The 27,403-nt window shown below is 33.5% G+C and overlaps 4 protein-coding genes across 4 annotated transcripts in view; 1 reads left to right on the forward strand and 3 right to left on the reverse strand.

The window, feature by feature from the left end:
- Positions 1-3,735: 3,735 nt before the first annotated feature.
- LOC111695536 (baculoviral IAP repeat-containing protein 5) lies at positions 3,736-6,674 on the reverse strand. The gene is made up of 4 exons (XM_023464901.1): positions 6,593-6,674; positions 4,920-5,026; positions 4,446-4,527; positions 3,736-3,836 (listed from the first exon to the last, which is right to left on the reverse strand). The coding sequence occupies exons 1-4, from the start codon at positions 6,622-6,624 to the stop codon at positions 3,764-3,766; spliced, it is 294 nt and encodes a 97-aa protein (XP_023320669.1). The 5' UTR covers positions 6,625-6,674; the 3' UTR covers positions 3,736-3,763.
- LOC111695534 (cyclin-dependent kinase 1) lies at positions 6,631-17,275 on the reverse strand. Its single transcript, XM_023464899.1, has 12 exons — positions 17,146-17,275; positions 16,565-16,618; positions 15,489-15,547; positions 14,959-15,024; positions 14,610-14,687; positions 13,539-13,576; positions 12,227-12,335; positions 11,095-11,249; positions 9,310-9,379; positions 8,362-8,445; positions 7,786-7,902; positions 6,631-6,863 (listed from the first exon to the last, which is right to left on the reverse strand). Exons 1-12 carry the CDS (start codon positions 17,252-17,254, stop codon positions 6,858-6,860), a joined length of 945 nt encoding a protein of 314 aa, XP_023320667.1. The 5' UTR covers positions 17,255-17,275; the 3' UTR covers positions 6,631-6,857.
- On the reverse strand, positions 17,273-21,871 carry LOC111695535 (mitotic spindle assembly checkpoint protein MAD2A). The gene is made up of 8 exons (XM_023464900.1): positions 21,809-21,871; positions 21,238-21,384; positions 20,426-20,531; positions 20,233-20,301; positions 19,546-19,649; positions 18,696-18,773; positions 18,309-18,369; positions 17,273-17,698 (listed from the first exon to the last, which is right to left on the reverse strand). Exons 2-8 carry the CDS (start codon positions 21,378-21,380, stop codon positions 17,627-17,629), a joined length of 633 nt encoding a protein of 210 aa, XP_023320668.1. The 5' UTR covers positions 21,381-21,384; positions 21,809-21,871; the 3' UTR covers positions 17,273-17,626.
- Positions 21,872-22,626: 755 nt separating this feature from the next.
- LOC111695522 (uncharacterized) overlaps positions 22,627-27,403 on the forward strand; it is a gene marked incomplete in the record, with an annotated part of 13,671 nt that continues 8,894 nt past the window's right edge. The window contains 2 exon segments of the mRNA XM_023464890.1: positions 22,627-22,708; positions 25,850-25,976. Coding sequence (XP_023320658.1) covers positions 22,665-22,708; positions 25,850-25,976 — 171 coding nt within the window.

Raw genomic sequence — 27,403 nt, forward strand, 5'->3', positions numbered from 1 at the left:
ATTGTTCATTCTAATTACTGATAATGACGTCATTTCCTGAAGTTCAAACAACACATTATTTACTCATATGAACTATTTAATATTAATTTAAAATTTTTATATTTCGACATGAACGCGCGCGCGCGCGCACTTTTGCTCAGATTCCTTCAAAACCAAAAAATGCATGTAATATACATAATTCTGAGTTTGCATGCAAAAAATCAGCCTCCTACGACAATTCTAAGTTATGTTTAACCACTGTTTAAATTTTCCGGAGAGTAATACGTTTTGTGGCCCCCCCCCCCTTTATAGACAATGTTACAATTGGATGAATTTTGAAGAATTTGTTCAATTCATCAGTGTTCTACAGCTCTTAAACATTAAGTAAAACAAAAACATCAGCATAATTTTGTTCGTAAATAATATGTAAGCAAGTCTTAGGACCAAGTTTATTTGTTCTCTGCCCAAATTATTCGAAAACTTCTATCCTACCCCCTATCCCTGTATCCAACTCCCTACTCTCTATACCTGTATCATATACTCCCTACACTGTATCATATACTCCCTATCACTGTATCCAACTCCCTACTCCCTATCCCTATATCCAACTCCCTACTCTCTATCCCTGTATTCAACTCCCTACTCTCTATCCCTGTATCCAACTCCCTTCTCTCTATCCCTGTATCATATCTCCCTACACTGTATCCTAGTCCCTACTCTTGTGTCCTAATCCCCGTTTCTGTATCCTACTTTATTTCCTACTACCCCCTATTCCAATAAAAGGTGTCCCAATAAACATGGGAATTGAGTGAAGATTTTGATATCGACTTTGTACATGATTTTTTGATTAAGTATGTTGATGCCTACTAAGAAAACTGTAATCCGTATACGTTTCGTCTGCTAGAGATTATAATTTGATTTATTTATGTTTTCATTGCATACAGTTGTACTTGTAAAATGAGAAATTTCCGTGAACAGAGTGCAGTGGTTTATCTTGCAGAAATATTGCATAACATCATACAAAACGTTTCTCAGAATAACAAAACAATCTTAAACCGTTTACATAAAATATACTCTAGCAGACGTAACTTAAATTTGACCATCGAAATCAGGAAGTACAACTCTAACCCTTAACAAAGATGATTTAGAATTAGTCACTCAATTTCCATGTTTATTGGGACACCTTGTATCCTACTCCCTATCCTTGAATCCTCTTCCCTATCCTGTATCATTTTAAATCCGATTAATATATTAAGTTGAACAAAGTTAACCGAATGCCTTTATAATTGTATTAATTTAAAATTTCTAAACTGTATATTTTGGACAGTTGAATCAACGATTAAGAACAATTTCTGATTTCTAAAACTTTTAAATACTTTTTAACTATGTTAGAGTGGCCACTGATGTTTTTTGGAAATCTATATAATTGTACTGCTGACATTTTAAGACAATTTTCATATACTCTCTCATACATCCTATTCACAAATTAGACGAAATATAAAGTCATTTTACGAGTGCAGTCAATGTTTTCTTAACCTCCTCAGCTTTCTCCTAAGATCAGCAAACTTCTAATATTTGGATAATTTGAAATGCAATTTATCTTGCATAACTATATTTTTGAATGAAATTCATTGAGACTTTTTCAATACAAAAATCAAGCCTTTTTAGATGATTTTTTTCTAGAGTTTAGGTTCAAGTCTTTCTAGGGCACAAAACTGCCAAGGATGTGTAATCTAAAAAAAAATTATTAAAAAAAAGAATTTGATTTCAATTTCTTTTAATTTATAATAAAAATCATTTAAAATTTTTTCGAAGATTGCATGAATTTTGGCTACGAATTTAATAGTGTACAATGCAGCTAATTTAACTTTATAGAACTGCATCTCGGAAATTGGACATTTCTGAGCTGATAAAGTTTTTAACGATTTCAAAAAGCCCCCCCCCCATACACACACAATTTTATAGAATCTTGCATGAAATAGAACAAAACTTATGGGTTTAAACAGAATTAATCTAAGGGATTTATTTAGAGAAAAAGTAATAAAAGAAGTAAAATTGAAGAAAAATAACTAATTATGTAAAAGAAACCAGAAAAGCATTATTAAGACTGAATAATAATACAATCAAAACTCGTTTTGTGAAATAAAAGTAAAGTTTGTATCCCTTGAGATTGTCATCTAGAACTGATCTCATCTTGTTCCCAATATTAGATAACCTCTCAGAGTTCAAACTTAAACAATAACAAACATTATAAATAAAATAACTATTTGTACAACAGCCTTGTGTTATCATGCGAGACAATATGTCTTATTTATCAGAATTTTTACTTGGTTTGTTATTAGCTTAAAAAACTTTTTTTTAACAGAACACAAAAAAACGAAAAATCATAACAATAACTATATTTTCCCAAATGATGACACAAGACAGTTGGATATATATAATAACAATTCAAGTTCCATGAAAATGTGGGATTTTTATTTATGAAAATCTGCGAAATATAAAGAAACCTGCTTTGCCGGTGTAAAATGTTACTTATTTGCCTCCGAACAAATAAGAAACTTTTTACACCCAAGCGCATGAAATTTTCAGTAAAAATGCGGGGATAAAATTCTCTTAACATTAAATAAAAAGTTCCATACAAGATCTGACGAACTGAGTCTAAAACTAAAGAACGAAAAGTTTTGACTTAAATTTTAAGTTCATGGTTAAATGCCACTTCTGACTTAATTTAAACCTGAACTTTAACCGTGAGGTTAAATATTTAACCCTGTGGTTAAATATTTAACTCGCCGAAATCGACGAGTTAAAATTTAAACACAGGGTTAAAATCTTGAAATCATGCATTTTCCCTATTAGTCTATTATTCAATCATCATTCAGCTGAGAAAGCGGCATTCAACTTTACGATATATTTAAAAGTGAAAACCTTGTCAAAGAAATTTCACGTGTTAGATAAATTAATTTTTGCATGTAAACCCAAAAAACGGTTGTAACTCGAAATATGTTTTGTTTTCGGTTACGCAATAACAGCTGATTAGCGATGGTTATGTAATATTCTCTGTAAATCCTTTCCTCTGATTGGTTCAGATTTTTCCCGGAAATTCAAATTTAAAATTGAGAAAGTTTAATATTTAAGTAGCCATTCATTATTTTACAGAACTTTTAACCTCGAACTTAAAATTCGCGCATTCTTTAGTTTTAGACTCAGGCTTATATTTAAAAGGTAAAAGTGCTAAATAAAGAGAGCCACGTAGCGTCCTACAAGCCTAGTATTAAGTAATTGAACTAAGCGACTTTTCCACACTTTTCAGTGAATAATCAAAATTATGTAATGGGGCTTCTTTCAATAAAATTATTGTTATATATAAAAATAATTTTAATCATTACACTTTTTACCTACGAGTAATCTATATATAAATTTAGCTTGTATGTCTGTTTTTTTGTATCTAATAAACGACAAAACGGCTGAACCGATGGGGCCCAAATTTTGTGTAGGACCTCACGTGACCCCAGGGAAGGTTTATGCATGATCAAAATTCTAAAAACTTATGTTTAAAAGTTTTTTATTTTTGTAAAATTTTGAAAATGCGCGAATAGAACCAATGTAATGTTTTTAGCTTTGTTTAAAAATGTTAAGTTGTTTTGGTTTACTTGAAGTTGTACAGAGTAGGTTAAGTTCAATGACAAAGCTGGGTTTCCAAGCTTTTAGTCAAAAATAAAATGTATCTCTTTGGTTTCAAAAAGCTTTTTGTTTAAATTAATAAGAAAATATTGGATTTATTGAACTAAATGAAAAAGGCTGACCAGGGATCATCAAAGGGTTCCCAACCATCCAACTCCTTCCGACACACTACACACCTTAAAAGAACAGAATTTCAAGCGATTCTCCAATTTTGATTGAAATGGCCGATTCAATACAGGGACCCTATAAACCTATGTCTGGTCAATATTGACGGAGTGCTGACATATTGTCTCAGCAGAAACGCTTCTAAATCGTCGGTGATCAGACAAAAGGTTAATGTTGGGAATTGTACATTCCTCCCTAAATCAGAATAGATAAACAAATAGTAAAATAAGTAAAAAGACGTTTTATAAAATCAGTTGAGTTAACTAAAGCAGGTGCTTTAATTAAGAAAAATTGTATGGGGAAAAGGACGGGGCAGTCCACGTTTCCTGCCAGTGCTTAGGATCAATTAAATTTTGATGCGGATCCGGATCCAGGTCATTAACATTTCTTTCAGATTTACTTAATTTAAAAAAAAACAGAACTGTCAAATTATTTTTCTTCTTTTTTCGCTTATTTTAATTATAAAACTTGATGAACCACTCAGAGATAAGGAAATTTTTATGATCTCTCTTTTTTCAAAAGTATAGATTCTGGTTTTGAGAGTAAAACGATTATTTTTTGTAGTTTTTGGTTGGATCCAGGAAGCCAAAATCTTCCGGATCCTAAGCACTGTTATGTACCTGGCTAAGTCAGGTTCCTTAATTCCACCGCAAGCATAGAATCCAGCAGCTGCCATCTTGGGAGGGGTACATTCATCCTCATCTAATATTCTGGGCTTAGGATCAATTTAATTTTGATGCGGTTCCGGATCCTTGATCCGCACTAGAAAATAAGGATCCGGATCCGGATCCAGGTCATGAACATTTTGATTTACTAAGGCAAATTTTTAAATACAGGATATTTCCCTGGGATCATGTGAGGATCGGTTTAACCATTTTTATCAAGCAAAAACAAACATACAAAGTGTATATTTAGATATTTCATAAAAAATCATCAATTCCCCCCCTCCCCCCGGGCATAAAACCATTTTTTGCTGACTTAAGAGAAAATACATGAATTCTTGGGAGTATCGATAAAATGACATTAAAAAAACTATACAATTGTCTAAAATCATGATTGAGATTAGATAGTATATACCACTGATATTTTTATACCTGAAAAAGGCCAGCCCTTGAAGGAGTTAACCCTGTCAGTGAATGAAAGCATTATGACGTCGTCAGCTCCAAACGTTTTTAGCAGTGCGCTACCACGCATATCACATCTAAATATATAAATATCGTCTTCAATAGATAATTAAGATCCGTGATTTGAGTTTTTTAAATATTTGTTATTAAGTGTGAACATTATATTCCATTTATATTCTATTTAATCGTGTAATAAGAACACGTTTGAAGTATTTGAATATTGTTCCAGGTTTATATTAGTTCCTCCGCCGTTTACCCGGGCGGGGTATAAATCAAGATTGTAGCTTTCAGTCTGTTCTTGGCAGATTCTTCAAAATCGAATTTAGCCAATTTAACCCCCGGGTTACCCATGGGTTCCCTCACAAAATTTCAGGCAATTCAGCAGGAGTGTATATAATTCCATTNAATGAAAAATTTGCCATCAAAGTTTGTTAATTTTTGGATACTTCCTACCCAAAAAATTAATTTATTTAGCAAATAAACTTTAGCGCAGGGCTGTATATAATCCCAATTTTTTTATTCTCCCCACCTGAAATTTTTTCATTTCCTTCCCCAAATTCGATAACTGAGAATACATCTTTTTTAAGATTTATACTGCAGTGCATAATAAACCCCAAAAGGATTTTGAAATTTGCATAGATGGCACCGCAGGCAAATATTTTTAAAGTATAGTGGTACTGACAAGTTTTGATTGTTTATTGGTCAGTCCAGGAGTATTTTTATTCTTTTAAATCATTTCCCATCATTTTAATAGGGGGTGTTTTACTCTCAAGTTCTTTAACAAAATATTGCTTATTCTGAATTTGTTCGCGAGCGCAATTTTTTTTCCAATATGTATAACTTTTGATGTTTTAATATGTTTGATTGAGTAAGGGGTATTCTTTTATCATATTTTTGAATGAAACTTTTTATGTTTTTTATAATGCATAAAGAGTCTCGCTCCAACCCTTCACTTCCCTGAATTCCCCTTTCCTTCCTTATCTTCCAACCTTTATCAATTTCTTCCCTTCCCCGTCCCTTCCCTACATTCTCCCACTTCCCTAACTTCCTTTTCCCTTCCCTGCCTACCCTGTTCCTTTTTTAGTTCCCTAATCCCTATTTTTGTCTTTCCCTCTCAACTTTACCGTATTCCTCCCGACCTTCCCTTTCCCAACCTACTTATTCCCTACTTTTCCCCTTCCCTACCTATCTCCTTCTCTCCCTGGCTATCTCCTTCCCTAGCTATCTCCTTCCCTACCTGTCCACTTTCTTTCCTACCTTTCCCCCTTCCCCTTCCTTCCCCACCCATTACTTTCTTCCGTTTTTAGCCTTTCCCTATCCTTCCCCTTTTCTTTTCCTCTTTCCTATACTTTTCCCTTCCCTTCCTCTTGAGTCTTTGATTTCTTCCCCCCCCCCCCCAGGTGGGGAAGAACTTTATTCACTCCTGCAATTTAGTCCAACCGTTTGGCCAGCTATAATGAATAATGAATAATGTTACAGAGATTTTGAATATGTCTGAAATTTTAATAACCAAACATGATGAGAGCTCAGCTCTAGTACCTTTTTTGGAATACCCTGTAAATATATATATTTAAGCAAAGAGCTTTTATATTTAGATAAAAAACAAAACATACATTTACTAAGATATTTCAAAAGGAAAATACCTGTTTGCATTTACGTTGGCTTTCGGTGGCATTCTCTATCTGAAAATAAGAAAAAGACAATTAAGTATCTTTCTAAATACAAAACTGTTATCCACTCAAATATTACAAGATAGAAAAGAATAAAAAATTAGAATTCGGACAACTAAATAAAACATGATTAATAAAAATGGCAAAAAGTTGAATATTTGAGATGGTAGAAGAATTAAATGTCTGACGATGGATAGTTGGTCTGGAAGAGAAGCTTCAGCTTGTCACAATATATTTCTTAAACCTAAAATAAAAATTTATTAATCTTATATCACAGAAGAGCGACAAAATAATGTGTGTGTGTGTGTGTAGTAAATGCCTTACTCCAATTAGTTTCTACAAGAATACTTCAGTCTGTATTAATCTAGATACGACGCTGTATGCAATGCAATATTAGGTATTTATCTTTCAAGATACATTTCGCTCTAGAACTCAATGTTTTACAATTATACTTCAGTCTGTATCCATCCTGATACGACGGTAAATACATTTTTTGGTATCTATCTTTAAGTATACAACTCACTGTAATACCTTAGTATGTATCAATCCAGATACAATTCTCTCTTTATTTCCTAGTCTATATCTATCTTTCAAGATACAACTCAGGTCCGTCTTGTTCGCTACACGAGGAAACAAATACTCTAATACTGTAGCGCAGAGTATTATTCCAACTTATGTATATTTTGAGTTATATGGTATAGTTTAAATTAATGAACATAATTAAGTTGTATTACATGTTAACTAGCGTAGTTAGGTCACAGATAATGTACACGTAATTTATACTGGTAGGCTCAGGTTTAAAATTATAGGGTTCACTACGATATTTATTACATGTGTATATTTGCTTGATACAGGTATAACCGCGCAAATCATAATAATTAGAGATTTATCACTAATAGAAGGTTTTACATTTGCACAACCTAGTGTTGTTAATTGTTTTCAATGGTTTTTTGAAACCTTTGAAAGGGAGGGACCGGCTATGTAACATATTTGAGCGAAAAGTGCAGTATTGTAGAGAAAAACTTTAGGTTTCATATGTTTCAAATGAGTCATAAAAAATTTCTCCACAATACTACATTCACAGTTCAACTAATATGCATTGCCGTTTACTCCCTTTAAGTATTGTTTATCATTTATTAGTGTACAGTGTACTGCAACTACATTACCTTGATATCAAACTCTCCAGGTTTGGCGGGTAAAGTGTTCTTATCAAGATCATCGAAATAGGGATGCAGGAGAGCTTTCCGAGCAGAGATCCTCTTGGAGGGATCATAGATCAACATCTAGATATAATATAAGGATTATACATCTAGAAATAATATTGGAATTATACATCTAGATATAATATAGGGATTATACATCTAGAAATAATATAGTGATTATACATCTAGAAATAATATTGGAATTATACATCTAGATATAATATAGGGATTATACAATATACACATAGATATGATAAAGGAATTATACATCTAGAATATAATAAAGGAATTAAACATCTAGATTTAAAATGTGAATTATAAAACATGATTAGGGGGGGAGGTAAGGATTTAGGAAAGATAGGGGAGCGGTGGTGGGCAACCAATGTGTGGGAAGTTGTGGAAGAGATGGTAAGGAATGATATTGAAGGGAAGGAAAGGGAAGAAGAAAGTTAACTAAAGCGACTCCGAGGTAAGAAAGGTGGGGCGAGGAAAATTAAAAAAATTCCAGGAAAACTGGTAACCACTTTAGTTTGTTACAACCTGCTCTAGTAGATCCATCCCTGCAGGATCCAGTTTCTTCATGCTTTGCTTCAGGTTGAACTGACACCAGTTGGGGAAGGTTGCCTAAATCAAGTCAAATAAGAAATGTGGGGATTTATTCACGGCTTCAAAGTTTGAGAATGAAGTTTCAAGTCCAAAATTAACAATATTGATTGTTACCATCTCACCCGAGCTGAAAACTTTAGAATTGGATTACCTTAATCCCGATTGCTTTATCTAAATATCCACTCAGGAAACTTTTAATTGTATTGGATATCCCTGCTGTATGAAAGTTCTATTATTATTCTGATTGGCTGTTCGGATTCTGCAATCGACACTCTCATTGGTTGAATTTTAAACACTTTCCAGGATACAAACTAAAGATTAAATTAATCTTGAGATTAATATAAAGATGAGATCAAGCCTTAATCTCGATATCCATAATTCTAAAGTTTTTAGCTCAGGAGTTATTAAGAGCTGAATTAAACTATAAATCGTATGAATGTGAAGAGGTCAGAATTGATGAATATCGACAAATAGTTGAAGTTTTTCCCGAAAAGATATTGAATAAAAGAAAACACTTGTATCATGAAAAATCGTTCAAACATGACAGTGAAAGGAAAGCATACAAGCCACATAATTTCAAGTAAACCTCCAGTTAAGCTCCCGATTCACAACAGTACCCTTAGAACAAAATAGTAAAGAAATCATTGATTTTCTTATCTAAGACAGATTAATTCTGTCAATTACCATTATTTTCTTTGCTGCATAATTTCGCATGCGAGTTTTATACAGAAACCAGAAAAAAGCATACACCTTCTCATTTCTTGTTCAGACACGGTTTAATGAGAAACATGCTTCTCTTCAAATGGAGGTTCACTTGACATTACGTCAACAGTCCCCCCTTAACGAGAGAATAATCTTAAAAAGAAGAAATGTTAAAACGACCTTGTAATCTGGAAGTTTAGTACAGCCTGGCCATATTTCTTCAGTGGGAGTTCTCAGAACACGGAATATTCTAGATATTAATGAGTATATAATAAAGATTATATGGGAGGGGGGGGGGGGGGGGCTTGCCAGTGCAAGTCCAACATCATTTATCCAAAGAACCTTCGAAAATTCTTCAACTTTAATGACCCCTGACAAAAGTAAAAAATAAATAAGGGGTAAAATATAAACTTGGATTTTGAGACGAGAGATTTCTTGATTTATACACTGCGTTTTAAGTTATTATGCAAGATGTTCATTAAAGGTTAAAAAGGAAAGGGAGACAAAATTTGAAAAATATTTTTATACAAAACTTTGACATTTTATGATTTAATACATCTAATAAAAAAAGAAACATTAAAATCTATTTTTGCAAACTAGATCCAAAAACTGAAAGATATGTAAAACAAGCGTTTTAAGTTATTATGCAGATGACTTTAAAATACTTAAATTTCAACCCAAAAAAAGTAAAAAAAAAAAGGTTTCTTCATCCTCAATATAAAATCACATTCCTACGTAGCTTCCTGACATCCTAATAACCTCCAGAAGCCTCTTGTTCATAGAATTGGTAAGATTTTTTATTTGCACTGGCTTATTACTAGCTTCAGCTGTCTCTACAACAGCCCATAGCTATTTCTGTCAACTATAATGCTTACCAGAGTGGTGATCTTTCTTTTTTCAGGATGGCCTTAAGTTCCTTATGAAATTTAAATAGGACATGGCCTTTTTGACCTTAAATTTTTTGTCACTAAATCCTTTATTAGCAAGCTAACCCATGTTCTCCCTAGATGCAGGCCGGGGGGCATTGTTGATTGTTGAAGTACAAGCTTTTTTAAACCTCAGAATTTCTATACCAAAGCGTAAAATGGTCCTCCAGGAACTCACAATAACCCTTGGACCAGAACTTGACACCACCCTCAACCTTGATTGGTCCAATGATCTCTTCCACGATGATCCCGCCCATAAAATGAACCATCTTGCCCTCTGGGGGTTATTGCCATTTAGAACCCAATCTATAGCCCAACTGTCTGGCCATCAACCATCGCACGGCACTAAAGACGACTTTTGAGAAGTCTAGGTTATCATATGATGTGGCCTATTAGACTCTTTTTAACTTGTGTCATTAAGCCAGAAGTTGCAAATTTCTAATTTTTTTTTCAATATTGTCACTGATTTTTGCAATCTACAACGCGTCGCCCTCTACGGAATGTTCTGCTGACATTGATTTTCAATTTTGTGAAATGTGTTTTTTTATAGCTTTCTTTGTAGTCATTTCAATGATAAATTTTGTACGATTTTTTTCAGCCTTTACAAAAGAATTAACTCAGTGATGTCAATTTTAAATCTTCAAAATTTCCAATGTATCTGTACAGGCAGCAAGTTCCTCGATAATATTTGTTTTTACCCTTTACTCCAGACCACCTTTATATCCTATTTTTCTGTGATTTAGATAACCGAGTTTCCAATTGTATAATAGTTTGGTGCACCGTAAAAGTAAAATTTTACACTTTTTGTGTATTAACTCCAGTACACACAAATTTGAATACATATTTAAAAATGTGAAGATAATTTTTTTTGAAAAATTTTGGAAAAAAATAAATTGTCGAATTTAAGAAAAAAAACATAATTAATTGCATTATAACTTGAAATGCAGCGTTTAACAATTACTAGATTATTACTGTATTTTCAATGGCTTGGCAAAATTGTAAAAGAAAACAGATTCATAAAAGAAAAGTTGTCTCGAACCTGAAGAGCTGATCAATCTCACTGTCTCCTTGGAACAAGGGTCGACGGTTCACCATCTCCGCGAATATTGTCCCCATGGACCACATGTCAATGGGACAGGAGTACTTGGGACATCCCAGTAGAACCTCAGGAGCTCGGTACCACATTGTCACCACCTAGACAAATGTATCGACCCTTCCTCTCAAAAAAATGTAAACCAATAAAAATTTAAACCCCCCTTTTGTCTTTCCCTCTCAACTTTACCGTATTCCTCCCGACCTTCCCTTTCCCAACCTACTTATTCCCTACTTTTCCCCTTCCCTACCTATCTCCTTCTCTCCCTGGCTATCTCCTTCCCTAGCTATCTCCTTCAGGTGTTTTTTTATTTTTTTCAAATTTTACTGAGATTAAATGACATTCCATTGAAAAAAGCTGGGTTTTAGACTAACGGGATTTAATGAAAATTGTTGCATTCCAAAAAACCAGCATGTTATAAATTCTATGAATTCTATGATGCTAAATTCAATAATAATTAATTTTCATAATTCCAGATAAAAACATAACACCTCGGAATTTAATCATTCAGAGCTGAAAACTTTAGAATAGGATATCCTTAATCCCGATCTGTCAATTAATCTGGAGATTAATAACAAGAGGAGAACAAGCCATATTTAATCAGGAGATTGATAAAAAGAGGAGATCAAGCAATGATCTTGATATCCCCCATTCAGCTCTGGACTGGTACAATCATCAAGAGTAAATCTTTTTTAATCTTTTTTAGGTATACTTCGTATTAAAGCTTTACGATTGCAATTCTGTAAATACAGTGAAGGTGAATATACAATATACACTATACAGAGGGAGAACTAAAAAATTTTGGAATGGGACGACAACAAAAAAAGCTATAATTTGACGTTGAAACAAAACAAATATTTTTTCTAGACACTTTTTAAATCCCTGATTAAGTGAAATTTTGTCTATTTACAGTAACACTGCACAATTGCTGTGTCTTCTGTTTATAAGACTATTCATAGGAATATCTTGATGTAAAAGGTCGTCTTCTTATTCCAGAGTTTTCTGGTTCTCACTTTATATTATTGGAATGAGCTTCTTTTTCATGATTAAACTTCGACACTAGTGAGTTGAGTCTAACCTCGTGAGTATAAACTCGAACTGGAACCCCGAAAGCTCTTGCCAGACCAAAATCTGCCAGCTTGATGCAACCATTCTTGTCAATCAGCAGATTCTGTGGTTTTAAATCCCTACAAGATTATTTGTTAGTCAACACACCAAAGTTGTAAACCACCCCCCCTCGAGCCTCTTCATTTTTTATTTAAAGAAAATCGCTGGGGGTCTGGCCCCAGGCAATTCCATCCCTCAGCACTTCCCCATAAAATACGCATATCAATCCCGCCTGGGATCGCCTGTTGAGTACAATTTCTTTTCATTTAACATATTGTTTTCTACGTATCTTATTGAGCAGAAAAAAAATATTCCCGAATTTTCTTTTTAATGTTGTTAGACTTTAGAAACAAAAAAAAACCGACTGGCGTTAATTCTGACCGGTCATAAACCATACCTATGGTCGGTAGAAGATAGACTGGGCAACTCGTTTAAATTTTTAGGTTTTTAGGGAACTCACAAAGGTGTTACGTACTTTCCCAAAGGCCCTTTTCTAAGGACGATTTCCCAAGTGACAATTATCCAAGTGGCAACTTCCGAAATGTGCACCAAGCGGCAACTTTCCAAACGTTAGGTTAGGCTCTCTGAGGCGCCGCAGGCTGCAATGAGGGCCGAGGCTAGGACAGACCAAGAAAGTTGCCGCTTGGGAAATTGCACATTTTGGAAGTTGCCACTTGAAAAAATCCTTTGGGAAAGTAACTAACATCCTCACAAATATCTACGATATTTACAAATGTAAAATTGTATTCTCTATAAGTTTGCTTTTCATAGAATTATGCAATATTTTGAGCCTGGCAGAAGATGAGTTTTAAAACAGTTTACAATTAACAATCAAATGTTCATTAACGGTTTGATTACAAGATAAGTTCTCTGAAAACCACGAAAAAACTTAAATATTTAAGATATCGGGTAAATCGACCGAGTTCAAGGTACAGGTACCAAAACATCTAGCTCGATCAATTCAACCGTTTTGACATTTATTGGATAAAACTAGCCAAATAGGAACAGACGCATAATTAGGGGTTGCTGTGCCCCCCCCCCCCCCCGAAAGAAAAATATTAAGCCCTCTATCGCAGTTATTTCCGATTACGCCCCTGAATATTAATATATAAAAACAACAAGTGATTACTGTGTTTATCATCATTTTTTCTTGCTAAATCTTGATTCTATCCCCTTTCCCCTGTAATTATAACAAAACAAAATAAAACATAAACATTATAAACTTTGTGAATCTATCTATCATATTCTAATAAAATGTAATAATTTTAAATATAATAGATAACCTGTGCAAAACTCTTCTCTGATGACAGTACAGAAGGCCCTAAAATAAAATAATATGTGGCAGTGAATAAATACTCTTAATAAAAAGAGTTCTTTAAATTTGTCCCCAAAAAAAATTTGCTGATAATTTAACTCTTCCTCAAGATACAAATTAAAGAGACTGTTGCGTTCAATGTTTTTTATTTGTCATTCCTTTAAAGAAAGAAATGGTGTTGATTGTGGAAGATATCATGGTTTTCTTAGCTTGAGAATTGTTTAATTTTGATGATTTCTTCCATATTTTTTCTAGAGCAGAATGCGCAAAACACTTTATTTGTAGACAAACCACAATTGAAAATAATCAAATTTCATTGAGAAGATGAAATTATTTTTTCATGCTATCTTGAAGGGAACCGTTGTGAATCGGTAATGCCTCTCTTTAAATGAAGACTCGCATGAAATTATGTCTACAGAGCTGAAAACTTTAGTATGAGATATCGCTTATCTCGATTACTTAATCTGAGTATCCGATGGAGTATGGACACACTTTTAATTTCTTCTTAAACCGTTCTTTCTTGGATAGCAGAGAAAAATCGAAAACCGGTTTTTTAAATTAGAGAGTTTCTCCCGATTCTGCATATTAATCTTAAATGGCGCACAAAATTTTTAATTTATGGGTTTCATATACGCGACTCTGATTGGTTGAATTTTATACACTTTTTAGGATACAAGTACAAGATTAAGTTAGTCTCGATATTATGAAAAAGAGAGGATTAAGCATTAATCTCGATAACCACCATTCTTAGGTTTTCAGCTCAGTTATTTCGATCAAATATATTTGGTAAAGCCTCGGGAACACAAAGAATTTGTACGCTATGCAAAACTATACTCTTGACAAGATAGTTTTAGTTTTAAATGAAATATATATTAAACTAGCTTGGAAACCCAGCTATGCCTTTACTTTTTCTGTAAAACATTCAAAATCTACGGTGAATAGGTCCAGGGGTTTCGAAGGTTATGATCAGACATATAAACCGAGATTACCCTTTTACATATAAAGATATCATATCCCCTGTCTACAATATGAAACCCACCTGTAGAAGCTGATAGGTGTAGCTTTTAACTAATTTGCTGTCCATTAGTCCATCCTTCGGTATATTGGAGTCCATATACTGAACAGATTCATGTTTACAATCTTTTCTATAAATAATACATTTCGAAAAATGTATTGAGTTTCTACTGCAGCGTATTTGCTGCAATAAATGTTCAATATTACGAAACAATGGGATCTTTTACAAAACAGTGAAAGAGCGGACATCTTTTATAATGTGATGAGTTATCTCTCCATCAACATACACATAATTGTAATTTATATTCAAGATTATAAAAACATTTTTCTTTTTCAACAGTTAACATGTGAAAATATTTTTGTTGTAAATATCCCTTTTTTAGATCCATAGTGAGAAACTCGAAGATTAGGTAGAGCTTGGCTTCCTGCATCAGAACATCCTAAAATATTTCTCCTTGATTTAAAATACATCTAATTGTAAAGTGTACAAAAATTCTTAAATCGTGAGTGAGGAACATAGCTGTTAAGTTCGTTATTGGAAATTTACTGACAAACTATAATTCCTTAACTAGTTTCAGAACTTAAAATATTTAAAAATTCCAAAGCTATTTGGTTATTAGCAATGATTTAATTCAGTGAAGGAACAAACACGATTTTCATTCAGCTTCCATTCACTATAGAATGTCCGATCAGATCTCAATTAGGTTCAAGATAAAAATGGGAAAATTAATGTATAAATTATGACAGAATGACAGATTCAGCGAAACAAGTATTCCCAAGTAAGTAAGGAAACGTAAAAAATATTGAGAAAATAATGAAAATAAAAAATAAATAAAAAATGAGAGGATGCATATAAGGATGAATAAAATAATAAATAAATAAATTCACTATAAAAATAGTCTACCTGTAGCCTCACTATATTCGGATGAACCAATTCCTTGAGAAGAGATATCTCACGAATAGCTGAAATAAAATTGGTTTCACATTTACAGGAGCAATTTTCGAGTAGCATGTTTTTTTTTCTCGCAAAATGTTATGTAATGAGTAATGATCAATGTCGCCTGTTTTTGCATAATTTTGGATATTTTTGTTTTGTGAAATTATATATTCGAAATATTGATCTTAACTTTAAACTGCACCATTAATATATGTATTGTATAATTTATATCTTTGTGTGTGAATAAATCTTTATAATAATAAATAGCAACATAAAACTCAAAAACTTTCGAAACAATAAACTTATGCTAACTTAATAAAATAATAAAATAATAACTTTACATAACAAATTTTAACCATTAAGAATAGATATTCTTATTTATCAAGAATTTAGAAACTTTTTATCATCAAGAACAGAAACTTGTTATCATCAAGAATAGAAACTTGTTATCATCAAGAATAGAAACTTGTTATCATCAAGAATAGAAACTTGTTATCATCAAGAATAGAATCTTTTCTCTGTAGAGAATAGAAACTTCAAGATGATATTTTAAAACTAAATATAAACCTCAGAATAACATTTTTCCTTAAATGCTACCTTCCGAGAAAAAGTGGTGGGCAGAAGGTTTCAGGGGTTAATACAATTCCAAATTTCAAGATCAAAAGTACATTTGGTGGCCTTTAAATACACTTTCTGTGTCATTGTCAACTTTTTCAAGTTTTGTTTGTGTACGTGTACTACACTTCAGAAATGTTTACTGCATTTGGGGTGTTAAAATATGTAAATGTGAGTTATCAATTTAAGGGATAAATTATGATATACAAAAAAAAATAATACTCAAATGCAGTATACATTCTTCGGTATGGAATATTTTCAACAAATTGACATCATACTTCCAACTGTTAACTGCAACAACATGGTTAATTTCTGCTCCTAATATCAATTAATCAACATTTAGGATTGTATTACATGGAATTATATATACCCCTGTGGTTTGTCTGGGGAAATCTATCAAAGTACGGTACTGCCGAACGCTGGCTTACCTGTTGATGGAACACCTTCATCTTCACTCTCAAGACGAATCTTTTTCATTGCAACTAATCATAGTCCAAGGTTACTAAATAACTTGAAAAAGTTTATCAGGGACACAAATTGAACGGAACAAAAAGATGAGAAATTGCACTTAACAGTTTCTAAATTGAATTGCACTTGCTTAGGATCCATTTCATTTTGATGCGGATCAGGATCCAGGTCATAAACATTTCTTTAAGATTTGTTGATTTTTTGAACCAAAAAAAATTCAAAATATTTTTCTTTAATAACCCATTCAAAGACAAGGAACAATTTATAATCTCTCTTTTCTGAACAGTTGACGCTTGGGGTTCGTGAGCAAAAGGTTGATATTAACAGTTTTTGGTTGATATTTTGCCCTTTGGATCCAGGGATCCGTGGATCCGCACGTTTTTGCAAATCCGGATCTGTTGAATTGAAATTAATAAAATAAAACATACGGTAAATCAATGATATGCGTGACTAGGGGGGGGGGGGGGCCACCCCTTTGGATTTAGGTTAACCTCTATAAAAACCGACAACCTCGGAAATATTATAAAATCCATGAACATTCCTATTTCTCCAGTTTTCTTGTTCTTCCCCTTGAAGACAACCCCGTAGGTTCCCTCGCCAATCTTTTCAATCTTAACAAAATCCTCGAGTTTGAGCACGGAAGCCGACATTTTAAACTTGTTTCAGTCTTCTGAAATATTTGTTCCGTTTAATACGAAATTTTATAAAAAGTCGCACAAAAATAGGATAATGGTTTTTCTACTGTTGAATTTTATGTTTAGAATAAGAATGATTCACAAATCTGATAAAAATAAATGAAGGTTGGATGAATTCCATAAAATACATGAAGTATGTGAAATATTGTTATTTTTGAATCTCGTCAATTGTTTAAGACGTCATTTTGTTCGAATTCTACACCTACCCTCATATGCATCCATAAACTTGATGAAAAAGAGAGTTAAAGTTAAGATTAGAAACAGAATTTTTCAATGTAGTTCAATAAATACTAAATCCAAAGTGTTGAAAAAGAGATTCTATGATATTCAGTCAGTTTTATAAGAAACTGCTGCCGAGACTGTATGAACATTGGTGCTGAAAGTACGCAACTGAACTTCCTGAAATAATAAATATTAAGTAATAATAAACTAAATAAGAGTCTGTACACATAATTTCAAGTGAAAAAGAGTGATATGTCCGATTCACACCGCACCAGTAACCTTTCAACCTTTATCTAGGTAACAATGAGATTTCGCAGTTTTTCTGTCTTTTCCCCAAATTTTGTCTCTGAAGCCAAAATCCGAGGTTATGCTTTATGCTTACAACAAAAATACAATTTTTAATTTTCGCAAATAAAAATAAGGATATCTCAGATTAGAAAACAATTGAAAGGAGATCGTTGTGAAATGTGAATCAAACATACCAACCTATGATTAGAGGCAAACTTGCAATTACGTCTGCAGTCAATTAAACGTTAAAATCATTTTCCTACTTAGATGCAAGGGAACATACTGTGAAGAGAAAATTATTTTGAGGAAAGATAAAAAAAATTTGACATTAACTGACAAAGTGTAATAATTTTTATGCAAAATATGTTCCACCGTATAGATGTCACCCATAACCTCCAAAAAGTTTTAATTGACCTAAGAGCAAGTTTAAAAACATTTTCGCACTATTTGAGAAATCACTTTTTAGGGCCATCCATGAATAATATGGAGTATTTGTTACCTCAGAGTTTTGAATAATGCAGGGGTCACTGTCGGCCCATTCAGTTGGTACCTCGGTATCACTGGATAATATAGACATTTGTTAATTAATTTTACCCTAATTAATTTGTTATACCCCCCCCCCCATCCCATCTATTCATTATTATAATTATTATCATTTATAAGGACAACCCGTCCTTTAGTGAAGTAAGGGTTACCATTCCATCAACAAACTAAATCCTGGGGGGCCCAAAGTGCAACAAAGATGCCTTATTAAACGTGCCTGCCAGGAATAGTGGTATTATCATTATTATTGTTATCATAATCATTATTAAAGACAACCTGACATTCAATGTAGTAAGGACGCTCCTAACCTTCTTTCAAAACTATAAATTAATATTCAACTTACTTGTGTGTGTATATCAGAATATCAAAGGAACAGAGGCAGTCTATCAAAGGGAGAAAAGTTACACTAGCGGTTATCTGTCTAGATAAAAAAGTCTGAATAAGTGTTAAAATTTTCGTGTTTCCTCTCCGTTCTTAAACAATATTAATTTCACCACATTACAGGAGTACAGAGGGAACAAAAGTTGAAATATTATAACTTTTGATGGATTGTTGTAATTTCGAGTGACGCAACTAATATTAACATGTCTAATTCACAACGGTACCGTTAATAGCTTTGTCTGATGGGTTAGGTAAACATGTCTATCTCTTGAAACCTATAGTATTTTCGGTGTTGCTTCTCTACATTTTGAACAAGGATTTGAAGGATACAATTATAAATCGGACATTTTTTTCCAGTGCTGATCCAGGATCCGGATTCGTGTCCGCATCAAAATTAAATGGATCCTAAGCAGTGATAAAAAATATGCCACAGAAAAACATTTTAATGCCTAAATAAAAGCCACAATTTATATCTCAACGCTTAAAATCTGTCTAGATGCCAACAAATTATTATTAGGAAAAATAATGCCACAAATTATGTCTTCGTCATACAAAATCCGCCATAAATAGTAATTCAAAGTATAAAATATGCCACAGATTATGTCTTGCCACATAAAATCTGCCACACATGCCAGCAAAGCTCAGAAAATATGCCAGCAACACTAACAAACGGCATAGAAACAAATTCAATTCAACTTCTAGGATTGATAACAAAATTGTAAAAATTGTAAAAAAAAATCTGCCACAAAATGGAAGCACTACAAGTACACCCGCCATAAAATTCCAAGATGAAACCCTGGATTTAAAAATACCTGATTACATCCCTGATCTCTCCTTTTATAGTTTTTTCGTCCTTTGACGTTTCGTCAATAAACTTCACAGTCCCGTCAGCACTCGTCGTCGTCTCATGCTCGATCTAGAAACAAAAGTTGAAGAAAGAACGTAAAATCAATTTGGGATTTTATCTGTTTAAAACCTTTCTTATATTGATTAACCTCTTCATGAACTTTCTCAAGTGAGTTTTACCTTCTTAAGGTCTTCAAAATAAAAAAATAAAAAATTTTGAAATTTCGATTGAAACTTTCTTTATGTATCAGTATCGAAAAAGAAAATTTAATTAAATTAAAAGTACTGAGCATTGAACCACATTAGGGAATTCCAGGACTAACGAGAAAATTGTAACGCTTGTTTCGCTATTGTACATCAGTTTATTTTGAAAAATCTCTGTCCCCCTGGGAAATTGGAAGGGTAATTATCAAATAAAAATAAAAATGGAATTAACTGGAAAGTTTTATCCCCCAGCTTTGAGACTTTTATCCAAAATTATATTTATTAAACACTGAATTATTCACCTCCAATTGATCTAAAATCCCGAAAATTACCCAAGATGCTGGTGGAATATGAAGTTTTAAAGGTACGGAGAGGGAGGGGATGACTTAAAGGAACTAAATGCCCTGTAGTGTTGTACACTGTACAAACTTCATAAGTAAGAAACTAACCTTAAACTCCCAACGCTCCAAGACCTCCTTGCTGCTCACATTCGTCAATACCAAGACTAACCTTTTTACCTGTATGGAGAATAAAATAAAATAATTCAGAGATAAAATATTTCAGAGACAAAGTATTCAGACCGGTCTGTGTTTTTTTCCATATACCCCCTTATTCAACCCAAGACTACACGAAAAAACCTACCTTTCTCTCCTCTAACCAGTCTTTGATCTGTTGCAGGATGTTCTCCAGATATTTGTTGACCTCAGGGTCGGTGGAAACTAGAAGGGTCAACCCGTACTCCTGCTTCCTAGGCAAGAGTTTATTGATGAGATTGTTTAGATATATGATTAGAAGTGGGAGGTATAAATAACAAAAGATTAAGGTTTTATAAGCACTTCTCTTGACATTGAAAAATCACGGAACATCTGAAGTTAATTTAAAATTTGAAAATAGTTAAGTCGTTTAATCTGGCACTATGCAATATTCAGAGCAAATAAAAAAATCTCTAATTATCCTGTTAACATTGGCAGATGCCAAAAATTTTTAACAATAGAAATTTATTTAATTTAATTTTTTAATTTATTTATTTATTTAATTTTCAAATAATTTTGAGGGTCCGTCCTACTGAACGATTTTTGGACCCCCCCCCCCCCCCCCTCCAGTCAATTTTGTACATGACGAAATTAAAATTAGTATTTATTTATTATTATTTAGGGTTAGGTTAGGTTAAGACACTTTCTGGGCCGAGCGCTGCGGCTAGGATGGGCTAGGGGGCCGAGCGCTGCGGCCACGGGTTAGGTTAGTCAAGACACTTTCTGGGCCGAGCGCTGCGGCTAGGATGGGCTAGGGGGCCGAGCGCTGCGGCCACGGGTTAGGTTAAGTTGAGAAACTTCCTGTCACACAAATGTACAAAATCGATAGGAGGGGGGGGGGGCCCGGGGGGGGGCCAAAAATCGTATACTAGGAAATTACCTATTCCTAATTTTAACCCCTCATGAACCTTTCCGACATACCTAGTAAAAGATTCTGCAGGATAAACTCCGCGTTGGTAAAGGATTGAATTAATACCAAAATTAAAAAATTCTGAAACAAGTTTAGCTGAACCCTTCAATGTTACTGCATTGGAAGTTTTAGTTTCTTGCTGAACACTAGTCATTTTCCTGAAAATGAATACGTTTTGAAAAACGACATAACATGGCATGTAAAATTTCGGTGCTTGTATTTATCAAGAACTTTCCTAATGTAATCATAACTGTCCTATACTAGGGACGGCGGGTCCAAAAATCGATGATTAAGTCGCCCCCTTCGTCATAATAAGTAACTACATAAAAATTCATTTCAAAATTTCTTTCAGGCCATTATGAATTTTTTAACACCAAGGTTGCTTATTGTGTATTGCTTTAAATAATGTTTTTTTTTGTAATTTTTTTATCACTGGATAATTCGGACTTCTACTTCTTAACAAAATTCACATTCACTGTAAGTTTGAACCTTAAAAATATCCTTAAAAAAATATAAATTATCATTTTCATTGCAACAACATTATTTTACATTTCCGTTTATAATTTGGCGGTTTAACCTTACCTATCAGCTGTTTCCCGCTTTTGTTCAAATTAGAATCAGAGTGGAATAAACTCCGCGGAATTTGTTCAAAACAGGGTTCGCTATTTATTTTTAACATTTATCAATTAAATAATTCTCATACTCAACATACATATTATCAATAAGGATAGCTTGTCATGGGATATTCTGAGACACACTTTAGTTGTATTTAGTTGCACGTAGTCGACGATGTTTCATCTTAAACATAATCCAAAAATGAAATTAGTAAATATAAACTTGATTTTTACCTGTCTTTAGGTTTTGGTTAGGGCAGGGATGGGAGGGGAGGAAGGTATGCACACTACCTGCCTAGATCTAGGTGGCTTTGGTAGCTTGGACAAGAGAAGTATAGGGTGGAAGGGGGAGGGGTTAGACCAGTGTTATTGTCAGTTAGAATAAGGGAATTTACAGTGCAGAATATAAAACTAACGTATAGGTTCTTGCAAACCTTGAAAAGAGCGAATGTCGTATCAAATATCAATTCTAACAATTAAAAGGACAAATGAGCGACTGAACTCTTAAAGACCCTATATGACCTATATCAATTGGATTCATTGGATCATATCTCCAAGCATTATATACTACCAAAATACGCGCATAATACTCGAAAAATCTAACGTATGTTCTGCACGCATTGCACATTTTTATATTTTATGCTGTTTAAACAAGTTTATTTAATGATTTTCATTCTTTTTAAATTTTCTGATCCCGAAAATCGCAATTTTAAGCTGAAAACGTGAATATGACATTAAAAAAATCCGATATCTTAAATTTATTATTTCGAGTATACTTTCAGATGATCCTTTAGATTCCATTAAATAGAAGAAAATAAGCCAAAATGCATCTTAAAACATGTTGGTCCCCTTGTTTCTGGCATCCAAGGTACAAAAAAAATAGTTCAATCATAATTTAGACAGTAATTTTATCTATAATTTTTTTTTACTATAATTCTTCCATGCTTACACAAATTATATTATTTTTTTTTATGTTACTCGTTTTATATATCCTATAAGCATATTAAGCTTCAATCAACAGTGTGAATATATTCATGTATTTTAAGTTTTGGCTTGCAGGTTAAATTTTATGTACAATTCGTACAATTTAACTACATCATGCTAATATTTCATTTCCTATTACTATTTCCTATTGTTAAATGTAATTGCTTAATTTCAATCTCTAGTTATTTAACATATTATTGCTAAAATTGGGTTCATCAAAACTATAAAACTTAATTTACATTTCCTCAAATAACTTTCTATATATAGAATTATTCCTACAATAATAATTATCAATAGCTGAAGGGCCCGACGTTGCCCGTGGAAAAATGAGTGTCCACAAAAAAAATTCAGCCCAATCGGCCCAGCTGCTTGGCCGGCTATAGGCAACATATATATGATTGTCTTGTTTTATAATATTGAAGACTAGCTGAAGGGCCCGGCGTTGCCCGTGGATTTTTTTTAATTTTGAAAAAAAAAAATTTGAAGAAAAAGAATTTCTAATTTTTTTAGCCTATAACACCCCCGGCCACCCATGAGTGTCCACAAAAAATCTCAGCCCAATCAGTCCAGCTGTTTGGCCGGCTATACGCAACATATATACGAATGTCTTGGTTTCTACATATCATATTAGCTAAAGGGCCAGGCGTTGCTCTTGGGAAAAAAATTTGAAAAAAAATGTTTGAAAGATATGTAGAATTTTTTAGCCTAAGCACCCCCGGCCACCCCTGAGTGTCCGCAAAAAAATTCAGCCCAAGCCCAAACGGTCTAGCCGTTTGGCCGGCTATAGGCAACATATATATATATACGAATGTCTTGTTTTATTATATAGAGAATAGAGATATTTTAACTCAATCTGCCGTAAAGGAATTAAGTTTTGCACCGACTCAAATTTTCTAATCAAGGGCGTATACAGAAATAAATCTAAGGGGGCCAAATTTTTTTGTTGCCCCCCCCTAGGAGCTCCTAGAGGGAGGGGGGGGGGTACAATTTGAATTGTAAATTCAAAACATTTGGCTTCTTGGATTCTGTAAAGGCACACACAGTCCAATAACCTTACAGTATACTACTTTATCTCTACTTCTAAAATCAGCAGAAATGAACAGCAAACTAATATTTTCTATGTTCTTCACTCTTCAGTTTCAGATTTGAAAAGTGTGATTGCTCTTAGTTCTAAAGGGGGGGGGGCAATACACTTCCCCCTTTCCACCCCCTATTTTTGCCCTTGTCTACGACATTGGGTTGCAAAGAATAAGATATAGAGATTAGAAAATCAGAGATTGTGGCAAAGACTCAATTCCTTTTAGACGTGATTTTTTAAGTATGTAAAAATAATATCAAAATTCAGGATTTAGAAATTTATCTTTATAGGAATTGTAACTTAAATATATTACAAATTTAATTATAAGAAAGTGTAACTATAACTGTAATAAATATCGCGTAACACGATATCTACAAGGACGGGATCTATCTTCCTTCAAACATGAATGAGTAACCAGGAGGTCTACAGATAAAAGGATCTGGTATCGGAGAAGGAAGAAGCTGCTCGTTGCAGACAGTTCTCGATCACCCCATTGTAGAAGCAGCAGAACCAGATGATTCTGAGTACGGAGACGCCGCTCATTGCAGAGTAGCTCTGTACTTATCTGTGGTAACAATAGCTGAAGGACACATAGAAGAACTAGGATATCCAGGACACATAGAAGAACTAGGATATCCAGGACACATAGAAGAACTAGGATATCCAGGACACATAGAAGAACTAGGATATCCAGGACACATAGAAGAACTAGGATATCCAGGACACATAGAAGAACTAGGATATCCAGGACACATGGGAGAACTAGGATATCCAGGACACATAGAAGAACTAGGATATCCTGGACACATAGAAGAACTAGGATATCCAGGACACATAGAAGAACTAGGATTTCCAGGACACATGGGAGAACTAGGATATCCAGGACACATAGAAGAACTAGGATATCCAGGACACATAGAAGAGCTAGGATATCCAGGACACATGGGAGAACTAGGATATCCAGGACACACAGGGGAGCTAGGACTTCCAGGATCCCAAGAACGGAGACGCCGCTCATTGTGGAATAGCTCTTCACCGATCTATTGTAGAAACAGTTGAGGAACAAGAGATCTTGATGCAGGAGACGCTGCTCCTTGTAGATAGCTCTTCATGACTAGTTGTCAGTCCAGCAAAGGAAGCAGCTAGGATGCATCATAGATTGTAGGAGCAGCTAAATTAGAGGAGACTCCAAAACAGCCACAGTAGCAGTTAGGTTTACAGTAGAAGCAAGACTCTAGAAACAGCTCTTTAAGCATCTCATATTATGCGTCAAAGATAATAACCAATCATAACTTGTAACGAGTAGACCTGGATAGATACGTCTTGAGTAAAACTGTTATGGAGTAGGTATTTACTACGGGAGCAGCTCAGATCGTAAGGACGGCTTACATAACACAATAAGAGCACCCCAGATTGTAGGAGCAGTCAGGATAACAGAGACTCTAAAAGCAGTTGAACGAGATAGAGTAATAGAGTAAGCTGCTCATACAGATACTGAACTGTAGCAGCTGTATATCTAAAGGAACATATGAAAAAACAACATGAATAAACGTTACAGATGTATTTAATATATAAACTATGAAACTGATCAATCCCAATTCATTTATACTCTGAGAGATATGTATAAAGAGGTTATTAAAGGTATCGACACTAACACGAGATTACGGGGATCTAGAGTGAAATATTTGCATAAACCCTAAACCATGGGAGTAATTAATTGATCTCAAAAATCTCTAGGATTTACATCTGCCTTGTATTTGAAGACAATAATCATTACACTAATACCTATGTTTTTTCCACCTGATGGTGAAAACCTTTGATATTTCAAACTTAGATTCTTTCGTCTAGCAGAATTCATAGTTTGAAATATCTAAGGTCTACGTCATTGGGTTGCAAAGATAAAGAGATTAGAAAATCATAGTTTGTGACAAACACTAATTGTTTTAGTGTACGGAGTGGAAGCTTTGCTGTTGCTCTGTACAGTTTACTCATGTCTATTTGTATAATTACGTACACCGTGTACGTAATGGTTGGAGGAGATGCTAGCCAGCTGTACCTCCCACTCTTCGAGGCGGTCAGTTCATAATAATGAATAATAATAATAATAATGATAATAATAATGATAATGATAAGATAACAATAATAATAATATTTATAATAATAATTATAATCATTGCCCCCTGCTCCCACTTTACTATCGCAAGCTAAAGGAACCCGACAGCTAAGATTAAAAAGTTAAATTAAAAGTCAAACTTTAAAATTTCGATGAAAATTTTTGGGGAAATTGGTCGAATTTTATATTTAACTTATACTTTTCAGTTATCTTTTCATTTTCCTGGCTCATTTCAGAGCGTAAAACGAATTCCTAACTTTGTAGAATTTGTTCCAAATCCAATTTTCTTAAAACCAAACATTGGATTTTATAATTCTGAGACTTGGACTCATATATAGATTAGAGTAAACTTTTTCAGGGTTCCGTCCAAAAATAGAAATAAGTTTAGCAAAAGTACGGTTTAATCATTTATGTGCACTTAATGAAACAATAGATAATTTTTGGTAAAGCGTATAAATTTCGCAAACTTCAGAAATAACATTTGTAATGAGTAAGTAAGAACTGAAAGCAAATAATCTAATGATTGAAATCAAATCAAGATTATGAAAAATCCTTGTTTATGAAGAACTAACTAAAGTGCGTTGCCCGCGGAATTTAAAAAAACGCTTTGAATTTTAAATAAGAAACCTAAATTTTTAGTCTATGTTACCCCCCGCACCCCGAACTAACCACAGTGAGAAGCATTTGGTTTCTTTTATTTGAAATAAAACGTGTTTTGGTATAATTCAACACTCTTTAAACTTACGGATTCGTTTATTTTATACTTTTTCATTCAAAATGTATATGCCGACAAAAAAGTATTTAAGAAAAAAGGTTAAAAAATTATGCAGAAGGGGTTAAATTGTAACCGAAAGTCGCAGCTTTCTGAAATATTGACAGAACCGTTAAATCCCCGTGCCCGGGCACCCATGGGTTCCTTTAAAAAAATTAGCTAATTTGGTCCAGCCGTTTGACCAGCTATAGCTATATATATAAAAGATTTATTATATAGATATATTTTTAAGAGTTTAAGCACCACTACACAACACGCTGGGAGATTTCTAATCATCTACTTTATCTATATGGTTATAGTCTCAGGTAGATATTCATTAGTTATAATCTCAAGTAGATATTCATTAGTTATAGTCTCAGGTAGGTATTTATTAGTTATAGTCTCAGGTAGATATTCATTATTTATAGTCACAGGTAGATATTCATTAGTTATAGTCTCAGGTAGATATTCATTAGTTATAGTCTCAGGTTGATATTCATTAGTTATAGTCTTAGGTAGATATTCATTATTTATAGTCTCAGGTAGATATTCATTAGTTATAGTCTCAGGTAGATATTCATTAGTTATAGTCTTAGGTAGATATTCATTATTTATAGTCTCAGGTAGATATTCATTA

This window comes from Eurytemora carolleeae, unplaced genomic scaffold, assembly GCF_000591075.1.
Source record: "Eurytemora carolleeae unplaced genomic scaffold, Eaff_2.0 scaffold90, whole genome shotgun sequence".
Lineage (NCBI taxonomy): Eukaryota > Metazoa > Arthropoda > Copepoda > Calanoida > Temoridae > Eurytemora > Eurytemora carolleeae.